Source organism: Nansenia antarctica, assembly GCF_963989245.1.
Source record: "Nansenia antarctica genome assembly, chromosome: 1".
Taxonomy (NCBI): domain Eukaryota; kingdom Metazoa; phylum Chordata; class Actinopteri; order Argentiniformes; family Microstomatidae; genus Nansenia; species Nansenia antarctica.
Window position 1 is genome coordinate 19,198,418 of NC_137674.1, and position 19,947 is coordinate 19,218,364.

Here is a 19,947-nt window from a genome sequence, read left to right on the forward strand (position 1 = left end):
TTGTAGGCATCTGAGAAGATGCCTGTTTGAAGCGACGTATTTATGATCTTCAGCACATGATTTGAGACACTATCAAACACCCGCTTGAAGAATGCTGTTGGTATAGGGTCAAGGCAGGAGGTGGAGGAATTAGATTTAGAGACTGTGTTACAGAGGTCCAGTAGTGTAATACAGGTGAATTCACTCATAGTTGCTGCTTTTGTTTTCCTGAGGTCGACTATGTTTGCGTCAGGGGTGATGCTGGCTCTAATAGATGTTATTTTATTATTAAAGAACAGTGCAAGCTTTTCACATTTTGTTGCTGACGGCTACGGAGGGGGGGGGGGGGCAGTGTTGCCCGCTTCCTAACCTTTAGAGGTGCAGCAATATCTAACGTAGTTGATAGTGTACTGTGTAAATTTAGGGCCATCTCATGTAGAGAGAATTCGTCGCTGCATGGCTCAATTGATCTCATAATGTTAGAAAACTGTGTTTCAGCATTGGTGTCTAAGAGTCTTTTTTGAACTACCGTTTGTATTCTAGTCTTTGTTAAGATTAGGTTAGTATCAAAAAACACACAGTCATGGTCAGAGATAGCAGGCATAGCAGGCTTGTCGATGGAGGGAGCGTGGAGAGAGTCTCAACCCTCCGATTCCTGGGGGTGCACATACAGGATGACCTGTCCTGGAAGATCAACACAGCAGCCATCATCAAGAAGGCACAACAGCGGCTCTACTTCCTGAGAGTCCTCAGGAAAAACCACATCGGACAGGAGATGCTTGTGACCTTCTACCGCTGCGCAGTGGAGAGCATCCTCACCTACTGCATCTGCGTGTGGTTCTCCAGCTGCACAGCCGCAGAGAGGAATGCGCTACAGAGAGTCGTGAGATCGGCCCAGAAGATCACCGGCGCCCCCCTCCCCTCTCTGGAAGAGCTGTACAACACACGCAGCTCAGGAAGGCCTCCAAGATCTCCAGAGACCCATCCCACCCTGGGTACGAACACTTTGCTCGGCTGCCCTCGGACAGGCGGTTCAGGACCATGTTCGCAAGGACAAACAGACTGAAGCTCAGCTTCTACCTCAGGGCCATTCAGGCCCTGAACACAGCAAAGACCTAGGTTCTAGGCCCTGGACAATCTAGACAATTTGATGGCAGCTACTAGATTGAAATCAAGTGCAATACTGAAACACAACTGTGAACATTTCAAACCTGCAAACTGCGACACTTTAAATGAATGTGCAATAACACTATGTGCAATATGACAACCCTCGGGTACATAAGGTTCAGAGATAGGAAATGTTAGAATAGGTATAGCATAGCATAGAGTACAGCACAGTGTTTTATTTGTATAGTATAGTATAGGGGATAGTGTACATAGCCTTTATTTATGTAAACCAGCTCTTTTCCCTTCTTGTTTTTAGTTTTTTTTCCTAGCACCAGGGGAGCCCCCCCTCCCAAATTTCGTTGTTTGGTACCTGTACTATATCAATGACAATAAAGACCATTCATTCATTCATTCATGTACTGATACGTTATCAATGTTCAGCCCTCTTGTTATTACCAAGTCCAGGGTGTTGTCATGTTGATGCGTAGCTTGATGTATGTGCTGTGTAAGTCCAAAACTGTCCAGTAGGTTCAAGAGCTCTATACTTTTGGGGTCATCCTTCTTATTAATGTGAATGTTCAAATCTCCATTCAAGATTAATCTATCAAATCTAGTGACGACAGTTGAGATCAGTTCTGAATATTCTTGCAGGAATACTGATAATGAGCATCTTGGTGGTTGATATACTGTAATGATAAGGACTGATATTTCTGCTTTGAGCTCAAGAGCATAATATTCGAATGATGTGACTTCACCCAGGTCAATGTCCTTGAAAACAAGTTTAGCTGAATAAATAGCTGCAATGCCTCCTCCTTTCTTGTTTTGTCTAATTGACTGCTGATAATTATAGTTTGGGGGGCAGGTTTCTATTATGGTCCCTAAACCTTCGGTATTGGTTAACCATGTCTCGACTAAAAATATACAATCTAGCTTATTCTTGGTTATCAGGTCATTAATCAAGAATGATTTCTTTTTCAAAGCTCTGACATTAAAAAGAGCTAATTTCAGCTGCATGAACTTTGCATCACAGTTTGAATACACAGTTGTCTCACGGGTAACAGTTATTAGCCTTGATTTACGTACAGGATGTGCTGAGGGATAGTTGTAATTGTTTTGTCTAGCAGTAATCCGTGTAGGAATAGCAGAGGTGCTTATCTCTTGCTGGATGACCGTGTCCTTGCTGGATGAGAGAGTGTTCTGGGTTTTCTTTGATGGGGGTGGGGCGGGGGGACGGGATGGGGGGGTTTGGGTGTGCGAATTGGGGGGGTAGCTAGATTCAGGATACAGGATGAGATGAATGCAGAGACCTGTGCATGCGTCCCCTCTGAGGGGGATGAAAGCACGGGGCTTGAAGTGAGAGGGAAGTGGAAGGGTGGTGCCCGGAGAGGGCTAGGGTAGGGGCGAGGTGTCGTGGAGGGTTGTGAAGGGGTCAGGTCGAGTATCCCAAAGAGGGGTAGAGGCCTGGGGGTTTGTGGGTGGGGGGTTGGGAGTCGCTGGAACTGACACCTCTGCTAGTTGAACAGCAGAGGCAGGGTCCAGCGTTGTGAGGGTGGGAGAGGCCTTCTCCTTGACGTCCTCGTCTTGTGGTGCGTCAGCTGTTGACCTGTCCTTGTGGCTGGGGAGACCGGCATCTGTGGCTGAGTCATTTGATTGTGGCCTGTTCTTGTTCTTATCTACTGTTGGGTGGTTGATGGAGTAAAGTAGGTTAGAGGTGAACAGCGCCTCTCCGGCTCTGTTGAGTCGATTCTTGCTGAAGAGGTCTCTGCATTCCCAAAATAGATTGAAATTGTCAATATAGTTTACTTCATGTAGGTGACAATTAGTTGATAGCCATGTGCTTATTCCGAGTAGCCTGCTGAATCTGTTAACTCTCCGTCCATTTGAAGGCAGGGGACCACTGATGTATGATTCAACATTCAAGGATCTTAACATCTTTAGGAGTTTGACAAAGTCACGTTTCAGTATTTCTGATTGCTGTTTGGCTATGTCATTGGTTCCAACATGTAGAATAATCTTGTTCACATCTTCATGGGCAGACAGGATTTCTGGGATTTTTTCTGTTATGTTATAAACCATCTCATCAGGGAAGCAGTATGCTTTTATGTTCCTCTTACTGCCAATATTGATATGCTTTACAGCAGAGTCACCAATAATTAAAGTTGCTATTGGTCTTGTCGCATCATTACCTTGGTGCTGCTTAAGCCTGGTTTTAAGGTGGGCCCTGAACTAGCATTGTTAGCTTGTGCTGTAGCATCATTAGCTTGCAGCCCCTTTAATCCAGGCTCACACAGTAGCTGTTGGGTAGCCAGTGACGGCCAGCCGGTCGCGGTACTAATCTCAGGTTGAGAGTCACTGTCTGCGGGAAGCAGAGTCAAGGGCGCCGGCTTTCCCCGACGGGCATTCAGAGGGAAAGTATCGTTTTCAGTGGACCGGGTGCTACTCACGTTAGCAATCTGACTCGGTGCCACTCGGTTCGCAGAGTCCTTCAGTTGAAATATCTTTGTTTCAAGTACTGCAATCTTCTGTAGATATCCGCTGCAGCCTCTGCAAGGCGACATGTCCGCGCCGAGAGGATATTCTGCCCGGTGTCCGAGAGACAAACTGTGGACTGGTGACTCCTTGATTAGGCTATTGCTTGTACACGCCGGTGCTCCAGGTGCGTGAAAATTGTAGAGAGCGAGAAAGCAAAATAAGAAAAAGAGGATATAAAAGAATGTAGTAAAAGCTATATAAAAAACGTAAAATAAAGAAATAAAAGAAGTTAAAACTATAAAAAAAAGCCTGTAACGTTAGACACAGCACCTCGACATAAAAGCGATTTTTTTTTGTTATGCTTGTTATAAAGAAAAGGTCTATAATGCATTGTAATGACATTAAACTAACGTTTGATAGATAACTTTACATATGTGTACCATCATCCGCTGTCAAACGCCACAGGTAATAATTGATTTATGATTGTACATCTCTGAAATGCTCGACTGTCATGCAGCGTTGCGTTACTGTAACGTTAGACACAGCACCGACATAAAAGCGATTTTTTTTGTTATGCTTGTTATAAATAAAAGGTCCAATGCATTGTAATGACATTAAACTAAGATAATAAGATGGTTATCATCATTTTTCAAATCTTTATTAATAAGTAATTACAGAGAAAGTAAAATGACATTTCCGCATTGAATAGAGCGACATAACATTTCTGTAGATGATTCGCAATGCATCCTGGAATCAAGGGGTAGCGTACCCCTATGGCTTCGAAGCTAGTCTGGTCCTGAAATCGCTCGAAATGAAGTCATAGTTAGCCCTCGAAATGAAGCCATGGCTCGATGAAATATGAATTGGGACAGCCCTCCCCCTAAACGTGAACGCGCAAATCAAGCCATAGGGGTGAAAACGAAGCCGTAGGGGTGAATTGGGATTGGCCCTAAGACTACCATCTGAATAGGTATGTGCACGATGGAAAACGCTCTATTTTATTATTTGTTCTTCAGCTTCTTGATTAGTGTAAATGGGCACAAATATATACATATATACGTTTGTTAGTTTTACTGTATATAGGTATAATGTATATCTATATATTTGTATCTATATTGGTGAAATTACTGAACAAAATGTGAAATTTATCTGTGACTGTTTGTGCTTCATTTGTTTTCTATACACAGGTCCACCTCACAGCTACTGTTTCTGAACCCAAGTCCACAGAGTTCCTGCTGTGGTTCTTCAGTCCAGAAAAGCACAACGTGGGGTCCAAAGATGGTGGCCGTGAAGCTGGAATACTGCAGTCAAACACTGGAAGTCAACGTGGTCGTGAAAGAGGAGGAAGGAGGGGAGGGAGTGGAGGTGAAAGATGTGATGGTGAAAGAAGAAGTAGAGGAGGAAGGAGGAGAGGATGAAGAGATGGTAGATGTGATGGTGAAAGAGGAGGAGGAGGTTAGAGGAGAGGAGGAAGAAAAGAAAGATGTGATGGTGAAAGAAGAAGTAGAGGAAGAAGGAGGAGAGGATGAAGAGATGGTAGATGTGATGGTGAAAGAGGAGGAGAAGGTTAGAGGAGAGGAGGAAGAAAAGAAAGATGTGATGGTGAAAGAAGAAGAAGAGGAGGAAGAGATTAAAGATGTGATGGTGAAAGAAGAGGGAAGAGAATATGAAGTTGTGAAAGGAGAGGAAGGAGAAGAAGAAGAGGAAGTGGAGGATGAAGATGTCATGATGAAAGAAGAGCAAGGAGAAGATGGATTGGTGGACACAGATGGTGAGGATGGTGAGTTCATGTTCTGTATTTGGCAAAAGCCAGGCCAGATTAATGAATAGTTCAAAGGGCGCTGGCAGATATTTAGCGGTGTATGCAATCAGACATTTATTTTCATTTTTATTTTCCCCACGATTTCCTCCATAGCAGTTGTTGATTCATTCAAACTAAAGTTGTTACAATTTCTCTAACTTCTATGACTGATCATGGAATTACAACTGTTGAGCAAAACAGTGAGTGACAGTTAAACTAGGTACAACGTGAATACTCTTAAATTGAAACGTTAAACTTGGATTCTGTCTCCGTTTGAGAGAATATGCTTTAAATCAATTGTTAATGATAAAACATTGATACGGTATCCATTTGTTGTAATATCTCTGTAACTCTCTGAACACTACATGTTCCCACAGCGTGTGCAGACTCCAGAGATGTGGTGTTACTTCTGGCACTGCTGAGTCTATGGAAGCAGCACTTGTTCTCATGTTGTTTCTAATCCTGTATATGTTCCTATTCTTACAGGAGAGAGCTCCAACCCAGACTCAGACATGGAGCCCAGCTCCACCGCATCAGGAAGCCATAAACAACACAGACGGAGGAGGAGGAGCTCAAGACAGAAGAATTACCACTGTTTAGATTGCAGTGAGAGTTTCATTTGTCCAACTCACCTTAAATCACAACCACAGACTCAAGGAGGACAGAAGATTCACTCTTGTCTTCAGTGTGGAAAGAGATTTGGTCATATGAGCGATCTAAAGAGACACCAGAGAATACACACAGGAGAGAAGCCGTTCTGCTGCTCCCAGTGTGGGAAGAGTTTCAGTGTGGCAGGAAACCTAAAGAAACACCAGAGAATACACACAGGAGAGAAGCCGTTCTGCTGCTCCCAGTGTGGGAAGAGTTTCAGTGAGGCAGGTGACCTAAAGAAACACCAGAGAATACACACAGGAGAGAAGCCGTTCTGCTGCTCCCAGTGTGGGAAGAGTTTCAGTGAGGCAGGTGACCTAAAGAAACACCAGAGAATACACACAGGAGAGAAGCCGTTCTGCTGCTCCCAGTGTGGGAAGAGTTTCAGTGAGGCAGGATCCCTAAAGAGACATCAGAGAATACACACAGGAGAGAGGCCATATTCCTGCTCCCAGTGTGGGCAGAGTTTCAGTGAGTTAGGACACCTAAAGAGACATCAGAGAATACACACAGGAGAGAAGCCGTTCTGCTGCTCCCAGTGTGGGAATAGTTTCAGTGAGGCAGGACCCCTAAAGAGTCACCAGAGAATACACACAGGAGAGAAGCCGTTCTGCTGCTCCCAGTGTGGGAAGAGTTTCAGTGTGGCAGGAAACCTAAAGAGCCATCAGAGAATACACACAGGAGAGAAGCCGTTCTGCTGCTCCCAGTGTGGGAAGAGTTTCAGTCAGGCAGGACCCCTAAAGAGTCACCAGAGAATACACACAGGAGAGAAGCCGTTCTGCTGCTCCCAGTGTGGGAAGAGTTTCAGTGTGGCAGGAAACCTAAAGAGACATCAGAGAATACACACAGGAGAGAAGGTTTAAGGAGACAGGAGCCCTAAAGAAGAAGGGGGGGTCTGCTGGCTGCACCATCATCTACTGTATGGATATTTACTTGTTGATCGGATCAGGGAGAAGGTTGTGTCATGACATGAGCCTTTTCTAGATTATTTTCTCTCAATTCCTCCTGTCCTCTCCTCCTACCCTCCCTTCCTCTCCCTCCTTCCTCCTCCTCCCTTCCTCTCCTCCCCTCCTCTCCCTCCTGGAGAGTGAAGGAGGAATCGAGGTCGTAGGAGTTGAGATGTTCTTGTCCCCTCCTGCGTCATGTGGTCACCGCCCCTTCCACCCAGATGTGGCCTTGGTGTTTTGAAGCCGAGTGTGACTGAATACGGGTATGTTGTTATGTTTGCAATAAATCCTCCTAACGTTTCAGCTGGAAGACTGAGATGTTGTACATCATATTATATTAAGATATAGATCCTATCACTTCTCAGTTTTCTATTAGAACAGCTTATTTTCTGGACATACGCCTGGACGTACTCCAACACTGTTCCTCCCCCACATTTGTTAGATTGGCCTCTAGCCTGCGTGTACAGATTGTTTAATGATGTTTTTTTTTAAATGTGATTTTCTTATTTTTTATGTTATGAAAGTTTAAAGGTTGAAGAGCCTCAATGTAACAAACAATAGTTTTAACATCACTTACTTATACTCATAGTTTGTTGTCTCAGTGTTATGTTTGTATTTCTGTTCAGTTCAGCTGTGTACGTGTTTTTGTAGTCCACTAAATCTAGGACTACAATTCCCCAGATATTATCTAGCCATTAGGTGACATATTTGACACGTGTGTTGTGTGCTAATAAAGTGATGTTGTTTGAACCTTTTATACTCCTGCATTCACTTGTCACTGCTTTATGTCAATAAGATAAGAGCAACCGCAAACAAAATCATATCCATGGAGCAAAACGGTGGGATGGCACAAAAAAACTGAAAAAATACACAGATACATAGCTTTGAGACAGAAATGTTGTTATGTTTTGATATGTTTATTGTGTTTGGGACAAATACAAATCAAATCAAATCCCAAATGTCCAGAAGTGCTAACCTGTTGTCTTCCTTGTTGTGTTATTAGTACCAGATGCTGTCTGCTGGGGAAGTGACCCCTCAGCCCCCCTCAGAACTGAGCCAGAGCTTTGCTTTGAGTCTCGCTTCTCTTGCTCCTCTACCAGCTTCTAGAACAGCCGTACCTTTTTACCTCCTAAATGACCCCCTCTTTACAATGCTAACCTGCTACTTTCACACAACCACCACTAGTTGGCCGCTTGTAAACTAGCCTGCCTCCTACACTAGTCAGGTTTGTTATATAATTTCGTGGGAATTTTTTGGGGATTTGCTAATCTATACATTTTTGGAAAGGGCATTGTATGAGGAATCAGAAAATACATGTTTCCATTTGCACAGATGTCTGAAAGGCGGCCATCTTGGCATTTAAGAAATGGCCGCCATAATACACACGTTTTGTAATATCTTGGCTTCTAAATAAGCTAGAACATTTTAACTGCTAAACCTACATTTTCAGGGTCAAGGAATCCAATACAAAGCTATTTTTTATTTTTTTATTTTTTTTATATCATCACATAAAAATGTGTAACTTATACTTTAAGAAATTGTCGTTTTTCTATTACTTCCATACGTGAGTCCACAGACCACAGTATGATCACGACAACCTTTTGCATTAGATAGTCTCGATGTTATGATTTAAACTTTTGTTGGCTTTTTGGGGGGATTTGCTAATCTATAAATTTTTGGATGTTATGGCAACAGCCAGCAACCAGTAAGGCAATACAGAGGCAGGTAAATCTTTAGCCTAATGGCATATTTAATGATCTTCTTTCGGGGTATGGGTAGTTGTTTTCCTCTCCACTCCACCATGCTCGGGGCCGAGGGGCTACCCTTTTACCACCCCGAGACCTGGTTGAGGGGCTCACCACATCATCGTCTCGTCATCTAGTACCGACAGAACATGCATCCCGTTGGGTGGGTGGTACACCAGGCAATCCAGGATAACATGGTCTGCGGTTTGGTCCTCTGCGCCACACTCGCACGACGCATTTGGGGCCAAGCCCCATCTGTGCATTGATGAGCGGAAACGCCCGATGCCGGTCCGGAGACGATTGAGCCTCACCCAGGATAGCCTTGGCAAGTCCATCCCGAGGGGCCTAGGGCCGGCGACTGGGATATGGTCGCGGAGTTTGGAGGTGTTTGCCTCCCACTCCGCGCGCCACATATAATCCGCCCATCCTGCCGCACTGATGTTAAGATCTCTGCATTGCTGCCTGAGATCCTGTGCGGCAGGCACAAATGGGTGTCTCGACTTGAGACGCCGGGAGGGCTCCGCTGTTATAGTGAGCCTATCGTGGAGCAGATGGTTATTAAGCTCCACGGCCCGGCAGGCGAGACGTGCTGTGGCTCCCATGCGGCAGAGGCCTGCGGGCTGGATGCCTGTTAGGGTGGGAAGGTTGTCCACGGGGGTAGGACGCAGGCATCCTGTCACAAACCGCAAGGCTTCGTTTATAGGCGAGTCGATGAGGCGGGTGTGGGCACTGCGACACCATACTGGGGCGCAGTATTCACTAGTTGAATAAAGGAGGGCTAGGGCTGCCGTGTGCAAGGTCTTTGCGCCGGCGCCCCAGCCTGAGCCAACCAGTCGCCTCATCAACGCCACACGAGCTGTTAACTTCTTGCGCAGTGACTCGAGGTGCCGGCGAAACGTGAGCGTCCTGTCCAATGTCACGCCGAGATAGATTGGCTCAGCGGAACATGGCAGGGGAGTTCCATCTAGGTATACTCTAAGCTCACATTTAGCCTCCCTGTTGTTAAGGTGGAAGGCAGCCGACACCGTCTTTGCCTCGCTAAGCTTCAATCTCCATTTCCGGAAGTATGCCACTAGTGTCTGCATGTCCTGGCTCAGAATCCCCTCCACAGACTGCCAATTTCCAGCAGAGTACACCATACTGCGAGGTCGTCTGCGTAGGCGTACTTCCGCGAGAGTGTGTTGGGCAGGTCATAGGTGTAGATATTATAGAGGAGGGGGGCCAGGACCGATCCCTGAGGGACGCCGTTCTTAAGGCGTCGAAGCCTGCTTAGCTGTCCGCAACCGGTGGTAAGGGTAAAGCTGCGGTTACGGATGAGCTCCATGATCATTCTGACCATGTGCCTGTCCGGCAGCAGGCGGAGCAGCTTGCAGGTGAGGCCGCGATGCCATACGGTATCGTAGGCAGCCGTCAGGTCTATAAAGACGGCCCCGTCTCGAGGATCTTGAAGGGGATGCATAACAGAGAGATGGGACGGTAACTCTTAGGGTCCCCTTCAGGCTTATTCGGTTTAGGGATCGCAACAACTAGGGCTCTTCGCCAGATTTTGGGGATCTTGAGTTGGCGCAAACAGGAAGAGAGGAACGCTCTCAGGCAGGACTTCAAGGCGGGTGCGGCATGGAGAATAAGCTCTGTATATCATATTTAATGATAAAAATAGGGAATGAAACAAAATAAATGAATGGGAGGAATGTGGGGAGTGTATGGTGTGCTGGTTGTTCTGTTTGTGGGATGTGTATTTACTCTATGTGTAATGACAGGCGGGTTGTGTCTCTTGACTATGTATAAGCGTTTATGCTATGTGTGATGTGATATGTGAATGGCGAGTCCAATGCGTGCCAATGTGAGCTGGGCTGTTAGATTAGTTCATCATCATCACTTTCGTGCGTCACAGCTTGGGAATCGTCATCGTTCTGGCACTGGCTGCTGCACATGTCGGTACAGGCTAAGTTCTTAGCTCTGCATGAACATCTGCCAGAAGAACAGTCAGTTTTGCATTTGCATTGTACCATCTCAATGATGGACTTTGGGGCTGGGAGGACGTCTGTGGTTGTTGGTTTAAGCATGCCATCCTCATGTTTGGAGTACCAATTTGGCAGGGGATCCAATTAGCCTATGGATCCTGCAGAGCAATGGCTGCCTGTGCCCATATACTTTTTTTTTTTAAGAAGAAGAATACAAAAAATTGCTTTGTAACTCCAACCATTGGATTCATTGACCCTGAAAATGTAGGTTTAGCAGTTAAAATCAATGTTCTAGCTTATTTAGAAGCCAAGATATTACAAAACGTGTGTATTATGGCGGCCATTTTGTAAATGCCAAGATGGCCGCCTTTCAGACATCTGTGCAAATGGAAACATATATTTTCTGATTCCTCATACAATGCCCTTTCCAAAAATGTATAGATTAGCAAATCCCCAAAAAAATCCCACGAAAGTTTAAATTGAAACATGAACCTGACTACACAGAAAAACTGCAAAATAGCTTTATACTAGCTTATCCTGATGTGATTTTGAAAATGTAAGGATACTGGGTGGTAGAACGCACATATCTCGGACAAGTCATGAAAGGAGGGTCCTGAAATGTGATCAAAGTGCAAAGATATCAAATTTTTCTTTCCTCACAGGGGTCATGATCCCTCATGGCTGTTCTAGTGTTAATAACCTGAGGAGACTTAGCTTCATCACATCGTGTGTCCTTAGGGGTCAATTCTTGTGAGCCTAGCAACTCATGTGTGTCTTTATTAGTGGTTAATTAGTAGAATTGACATGACAAGACACAGCTGTGTGTCACCCCTCATGGCTGAAACTCACTTGATCCATATTCTACAAGTGTTGCTGAGGACAGTGGTAGTAATCATGTTTATAGCCTTGGAAATATGTTGGTGTACAGTCCATTATGGGTTCCCTAAGCAATCTAGAGGTGGCACTTTTAACTGTTGAGAGATTGAGATAACGTTTATTGCCACTATGCATTACACATATAGGAATTTGCTTCGTCACCACAGCAAGTGCGTTTATACTTTTTTTCACATATCAAAAAACAGGACAACACAACAACAACACAGGACAGACAACAGTGCATTGGATAGTGCGGTATAAAGTAAAGTGCAGTGCAGAGTTTTTTTACAGTGAGTCCAGTTCAGTCCTGGGCAGACTTGGGGGCGGGGGGGGGGGGGAAGCCAGAGTCATTTAACAGCCTGGCGGCTGAGGGGTAGAAGCTGAGCCTGTGGCGGGCCTTAAGTGCCTTAGGCAGCCGCAACCTTCTTCCAGAGGGAAGCAGGGTGAGGAGGCCGTGGCCGGGGTGGAAGGGGTCAGCCATGATCTTCCTTGCCCTCCTCAGAGCCCTGGTGTCATGCAGGGAGTTGAGGGAGGGCAAGGGACAGCCGATCACCCTCTCTGCTGAACGTCGCACCCGCTGCAACTTGGCCTTGTCCTTGGTCGTTGCAGCAGGGAACCAGGTGATGATGGAGTGGGTGAGGATGGATTCTATGATGGCCGTGTAGAACTGGACCATCATGGACCTCGGCAGCCTGAGTTTCCTCAGCTGCCGGAGGAAGAACATCCTCTTCTGGGCCTTCTTTGTGAAGCGCAGGAAAGGACCAAGAATACTTTGTATCACACCCCTCAAGGTTGAAACTCACTTGATTCATGTCCACTTGATTCATATCCACTTGATTCATATCCACTTGATTCATATTGACTTGATTCATATTGACTTGATTCATATCCACTTGATTCATATTGACTTGATTCATATCCACTTGATTCATATTGACTTGATTCATATCCACTTGATTCATATTGACTTGATTCATATTGACTTGATTCATATCCACTTGATTCATATTGACTTGATTCATATCTGCTTGATTCATATCCACTTGATTCATATTGACTTGATTCATATCCACTTGATTCATATTGACTTGATTCATATCCACTTGATTCATATTGACTTGATTCATATCCACTTGATTCATATCGACTTGATTCATATTGACTTGATTCATATCCACTTGATTCATATCCACTTGATTCATATTGACTTGATTCATATTGACTTGATTCATATCCACTTGATTCATATTGACTTGATTCATATCTACTTGATTCATATCCACTTGATTCATATTGACTTGATTCATATCCACTTGATTCATATTGACTTGATTCATATCCACTTGATTCATATTGACTTGATTCATATCCACTTGATTCATATCCACTTGATTCATATTGACTTGATAGTTGATTCATATCTACTTGATTCATATCCACTTGATTCATATTGACTTGATTCATATCCACTTGATTCATATTGACTTGATTCATATCCACTTGATTCATATTGACTTGATTAATATCCACTTGATTCATATTGACTTGATTAATATCCACTTGATTCATATCGACGATTCATATTGACTTGATTCATATCCACTTGATTCATATCCACTTGATTCATATTGACTTGATTCATATTGACTTGATTCATATCCACTTGATTCATATCCACTTGATTCATATCCACTTGATTCATATTGACTTGATTCATATCCACTTGATTCATGTGATTTCTGAATAATAAGACGTCCGACAGGGCCATTTGGAGCAGCGCCACTGGTATCTCCACATTGGTGAAAACGCAGTCTGCCTGTCTGTCTGTCTGTTTCTGCCTGTCTGTCTGTCTGTCTCTCTGTCTGTCTCTCTCTGTCTGTCTCTGTGCATAACGCTTTTTTTTCGGATGACGGATTTTAAAAATATGCATACGAAAAAAACTGCATCAGTGTGCAAAGACCTTTAGTTGTGTGTTCTGCTGCTGACCCCCTCCTGTCCTGCGTGTGGCGCTGTAGAGCACCAGGCCCCCATGGACGACCAGGGGTCCCAGGTATCCCAGGCCGTCAGGGAGCAGCTGGCCAGGCTCACCCAGGGATGCCCTCAGTTCTCTGGCTGCGGAGCCACGGTGGCAGCCTTCGTCTCCCAGTCACGTGAGTGGGCGGAGAGGGAGAGGGAGGGGGAGGAGAGGAGAGGGAGGGGGAGGAGAGGGAGAGGGGAGGGGGGGGGGAGAGGAGAGGAGAGGAGAGGGAGAGGAGTCGGGGGAAGGAGAGGGGCGAGGGGCTACTGTACTTTCCACGTCACACGCACACCCTGGTAGTAACCCTCCTACACACACACCCTGGTAGTAACCCTCCTACACACACACCCTGGTAGTAACCCTCCTACACACACCCTGGTAGTAACCCTGCTACACACACACCCTGGTAGTAACCCTGCTACACACACACCCTGGTAGTAACCCTCCTACACACACACACACTGGTAGTAACCCTGCTACACACACACCCTGGTAGTAACCCTCCTACACACACCCTGGTAGTAACCCTCCTACACACACACCCTGGTAGTAACCCTCCTACACACACCCTGGTAGTAACCCTCCTACACACACACCCTGGTAGTAACCCTCCTACACACACACCCTGGTAGTAACCCTCCTACACACACACCCTGGTAGTAACCCTGCTACACACACACCCTGGTAGTAACCCGCTGATATGATGCGTTTCTGTGTAACTATATGCCAATTGTTGTGTGCCTATCAAATATTGCAATACTCATTGTTTAACCTTAAACATATTTTAGGTGTGCCCACTCTCAGTAGTCAACAACATATTTAGGAGCAGGCACATACCATATCAAGTAACAGTGAGACCAGTTTAACTCTAAGGACATAGGAGCCTTAGCCCAGTGGTCAGCAAGAGCAGAACAGCATGAACACAGCATAGCCATGTATGGGAACTAATGTCAAGTATTGTAAGTTACGAGGTAAAGCTATTTCCCTCTCTGAGAACTGTATATAAGCTGTAACAAACATCAGTACTGGGCTTGGCATCTCTTTGTGCCACAGCCAGGCTCGGCACCAGCCATGTCGTAGCCATGCTTGAAGCTTGGACTTAACAGAGCATGCTGTCTTGGAAACATCTGTACATGGGAATGCAACCCAGATCTGCCTAATACAATGATTACGATTCAACCTTCTCTCTGAGTCATCAATATATAAGTTCCGGCCACGTGACCAAGAAAGATCTCCTTATATCAAATGGCGTCACGAACACATTATCAAATGGCGTCACGAACACATTATCAAATGGCTTCTAACGAACAGGATGCTAGATTCAGCGAAACAGGTAAGGCACAATGTAATTATTTGCTTAACCTGAATTGCTGTTCTAGAACGAATCTAAACATTTTTCAAAAAGGAGATGTATTGATATTGGAAAGTACTAAATAAAAAATAATTAAAGTTTGAGTAGAAGGCGCTGTATAGTCAAAGACGGTGGTCAAAACACTGAGAGTTAGGATTTATTGAGATTCTGAACTTTGTAAGGAACAAAGCAGAAGTCTATTATGTTTATCTGTAAGGTACAGAAATATATTTATTGTGTATTAAGTTAGGGACAAGACCTTAAATACGTGATTGAAAGCACAGCACTTTGAGGAAAACTACGTTTGAAAAGATTTGGCCATAATATTTAAAAGACTCTAAGAGAAGTTTCAATCAACATAATTGATTACTAAAACCGCATGTCTATTAACATCATGGGAAGCAAACTACTATGTATGGCATGCAGAATGTTATCACTAAGAATGAAATAAATAACAACCATATTTCTGAACCAAGCTTCACAACAGGGCGTGAGTGTTAAAACTCTGACCCTAGGCTATTAATAGAACGGAGACTGCTCCTGTAACCAAACACACACACACACACACACACACACACACACACATAGAGCTACAACATACAACAAATAGACAAATTTGTCTCATATTGAAATTATCATGCAAATCTGTGTTGATTCAGCAGACATATAACATTTTGATTGATTTAGTGAACAGAGAAATACGCATTAAGACTCTAAGACTGTGAAACATCAAAGGAGGACATTTCTGATGGAGAAAACACAATTCAGCAAGAAAGACCTGGAATGTATTCTGACAATGCCTGTCAATTCTATTTCCTGACAGAATCAAGGAAATCAAGAGACATTGAGCGAAGGACTCAGAGACCGAGATGCTGTTCAGATCTGGTCTATATTAACCATTGCAGAAGTGGGGAGAGAATGTTGCAGATGCTGAAGGAAGCTATTGCCGGATGAAACAAGAGAAATGAGACAAACTAATGACATTTCAATGTGACAAACAATGGAAATGTTAATTCTTATGATTTAAGACAGAGACATGATGATGACAAGAGAGACTTACACATACTTTTATGTAGTCATAATTGTTCAATTGTACTGACGCACGCAACTAACAGTGTCATCAGCAGTAAACAGCTGAATTCAACAGCACGAACTTACAAACTTTCTTCTAGGAAATTCTAAGGGACGGGAACAACAGTCCAGATAACCCAATTAACAAACTTATGCTTAACATCTGTATTTTTGTTTCCAACTGTTTCTGAGCAGGTTAATTCCACAATCCATTGATGGAGAGCCTTTAGACTTAAGTCAAGAAAAGGAGGGGTGTAGTGTAATGATAATGCTAAAATTGTCTTAAGTTAATAAAACCTATTAACGCTGTGAACAGAGGCAAGAACACGTGCAAGACTGATGACCATCAAAGAATCAAATAGCACTCCTTGTTACCAGAAACACAAGGCCGTTCCTTTGATTGAAGATCTACTTCCAGACATTGTTATATTGACATATAATGTACTTTGTATGATGGAACCGATGCCTAATTTATTTCTGATGTGGTCATTCATTGACTTTATTAAGAACTCCATATGTTTTTCAATAGAAATAATTTACCAGTCAAATTAATCTTACATCATGGGGAAAAAAAAGAGTGAGCTGATATGATGCGTTTCTGTGTAACTATATGCCAATTGTTGTGTGCCTATCAAATATTGCAATACTCATTGTTTAACCTTAAACATATTTTAGGTGTGCCCACTCTCAGTAGTCAACAACATATTTAGGAGCAGGCACATACCATATCAAGTAACAGTGAGACCAGTTTAACTCTAAGGACATAGGAGCCTTAGCCCAGTGGTCAGCAAGAGCAGAACAGCATGAACACAGCATAGCCATGTATGGGAACTAATGTCAAGTATTGTAAGTTACGAGGTAAAGCTATTTCCCTCTCTGAGAACTGTATATAAGCTGTAACAAACATCAGTACTGGGCTTGGCATCTCTTTGTGCCACAGCCAGGCTCGGCACCAGCCATGTCGTAGCCATGCTTGAAGCTTGGACTTAACAGAGCATGCTGTCTTGGAAACATCTGTACATGGGAATGCAACCCAGATCTGCCTAATACAATGATTACGATTCAACCTTCTCTCTGAGTCATCAATATATAAGTTCCGGCCACGTGACCAAGAAAGATCTCCTTATATCAAATGGCGTCACGAACATTATATCACCCTCCTACACACACACCCTGGTAGTAACCCTGCTACACACACCCTGGTAGTAACCCTCCTACACACACACACCCTGGTAGTAACCCTCCTACACACACACCCTGGTAGTAACCCTCCTACACACACCCTGGTAGTAACCCTCCTACACACCCTGGTAGTAACACGCCCCAGGTATGATGATGCTGATCATACTACTGTAGAGAGGCATAAAATATGGCGAGCTCATGTTCTGGTAGACTGTTGATCTCCGGGTTCCCTTTGTGTGTGTGTGTGTGTGTGTGTGTGTGTGTGTGTGTGTGTGTTGGTCTCAGTTCTGTGCATGTGTACAGTGCCAATCTGGCAACCTTACTAGTGGAGACTGAACCAGGTTACGCAGAGCTTCAGAATTGGCAGCTACGCCCCGCGGTGGTGTAGCGGTCTAAGCACTGGCCACTAGTGCATGCTGCCCACCGGGGCCGGGGTTCGTATCCCGGCTCGCCAGACCCGGATATGGCCAGGGCACACACGGGGAACGGCATATTGGGCGGCCGCTCCCGAGGGGGGTATAGGAGTAGTTCCGGACAAGGATCCGTCGCGCAACAGCGCCCCCGTCTGGTGCTGGAATAACGGTGCTGGGCTCGAGGAGCCAGTCAGCTAGTCTGGGTCTGGGTAGTAGCTAGTCTGGGTTCAATTGGCTACCAAATTGGGTGAAAAAAGGGATAAAATCTGGAAAAAAAAAAAAAAGAATTGGCAGCTACAGTGAATTCTGAAAACATTATTTACCATGAGTGTTACTGCTCTGCTTTTTACTTACTTATATCAGAGCATGATTAGTGGTTGGTCCGGAGGCCTACATGTCTAGTTAAATGCATTCCACAGCATTGTAATGCTTTTTAGCTGCACTGGCCTAGACTTCCATCTATGGCCATGCTGCCCTCAACCCTGACTGATGTACCTCTCCTCCTCAGGACGGAATTAACCTTTAAAGAAGGAGCGGCTCAAGTGGAAGAGTGAGTACCCCATGACCGAGGGCCAGCTCTGCAGTAAGAGAGATGAGTTCTGGGACACAGCCCCAGCCTTTGACGGGAGGAAAGAGATATGGGATGCGCTCAGAGCAGCAGCCCTGGCTGTAGAGCGCGACGACCTGGAACTGGCACAGGCTATAGTGGACGGAGCTTGCATTACCCTGCCACATGGTGAGTTAAGACACACACTCACTCATGCACGCAGAACCCTGTCTGTTGCTCTGAGATTACTGTGATGGTTACATAATGCTCACAGGGCAGCGTAACAAGAGTGGATACCTTGATAGACAGGATGGACACACACTTTTTAAGCGTGTGTCTGGGTTGTCAGCACATGTTTACTCCCGATATTAACACTGGCTCAGCCATGAGGTGTCATTTGACCCCTGTGAGTACAAAATAAATTCTACCTTTGCACTCCATCAAATCTCAGGACCCACCTTTCATGATTTTTCCTAGATATGTGCGTTCTACCACCCAGTATCCTTACATTTTCTCCCAGCTGACTGCCTGCTAGACTGAACCATCTACAACCCTTAGCCTGCTAGACTGAACCATCTACAACCCTTAGCCTGCTAGACTGAACCATCTACAACCCTTAGCCTGCTAGACTGAACCATCTACAACCCTTAGCATTTACCCTTTTGGGGTTTGCTGATCTAAGATTAAGAAAAATATTGATGGCTGCTCTATTTTGTTGTTGTTGTTGTTTTCTTTCTCTTTTTAACCAATGGGGTTAGTGGAGATGCGGTGGTGGTTAGGGAAGGTTCTAGAGGTATGGAGCTTAGTATTAGTGGTTAGGAGTGGAGTTTTTTTCTTTTTTTCGGCTGAGATGGTGACCGAGGGTCTTTGAGTGTCTGATGTTCCTGTTTCTCTCCCCTCCCTTCTAGGTACTCTGACAGAGTGTTACGACGAGCTGGGAAACCGCTACCAGCTCCCCGCCTACACTCTAGCCCCTCCCATCAACATCATCACTGAGCGCACCAACGAGAGCAAAGCCTCTGAACACCCTGAGCAAGAAGCTCCACCCCCTCCTCCCAAACAGGAGTTCCTGCTGCGCGTCCGCCTGTCATCAGGTATACTGACGTCGAATACCAAAACTACTCCTAGTCCGTATCCCCTACCCCCCCCCCCCCCCCCAAGCACCTTAGGGCTACATGAGAGAATTGGATATGTATGATCAGTATGGTAATGGTCCCTTGATGGTTCTGCCACATTGTGTATATACCTGTACATTCCTCACATCTACACAAGCACCTAGGAGGTAGGGGCAAGGGGTTGATAGGGGATGAATGATTCTCAGTGCACAATGGTTCAAATGGCAGCAACAAGTTGACTTGACTCTGTGTTTTTGACAGGTAAGGACCTACGTCTGACGGCCAGCATGGCAGACTCCATCTCCCACCTGAAGAAACTGTTGCACGGGCAGGAGAACATTGACGTGGGCCACCAGAGGTGGTTCTTCTCTGGAAAACTCCTCACCGACAAGACCCGGCTTCAGGACATCAAGATGCAGAAGGACTTTGTCATCCAAGTCATTGTCAACGAGAACCCACCTGTCATACTCTAACTGAGGAGAGGGAGTGAGAGAGAGAGGGAGTGAGGGAGTGAGAGAGGGAGTGAGAGAGGGAGTGAGAGAGGGAGGGAGGGAGTGAGAGAGGGAGTGAGAGAGGGAGGGAGGGAGTGAGAGAGGGAGAGAGGGAGTGAGAGAGGGAGTGAGAGAGGGAGTGAGAGAGGGAGTGAGAGAGGGAGTGAGAGAGGGAGAGAGGGAGGGAGAGAGGGAGGGAGTGAGAGAGGGAGTGAGAG

The 19,947-nt window shown here is 45.1% G+C and overlaps 1 protein-coding gene across 1 annotated transcript; it reads left to right on the forward strand.

Moving 5' to 3' along the window:
* Window positions 1–13,571: 13,571 nt before the first annotated feature.
* On the forward strand, window positions 13,572–19,711 carry LOC308162394 (ubiquitin domain-containing protein 1-like; the record flags this gene model as incomplete). The annotated part of the gene is made up of 4 exons (XM_080536551.1): window positions 13,572–13,692; window positions 18,100–18,312; window positions 19,032–19,217; window positions 19,500–19,711. The coding sequence occupies 4 exons, from the start codon at window positions 13,572–13,574 to the stop codon at window positions 19,709–19,711; spliced, it is 732 nt and encodes a 243-aa protein (XP_080392677.1).
* Window positions 19,712–19,947: the final 236 nt, after the last annotated feature.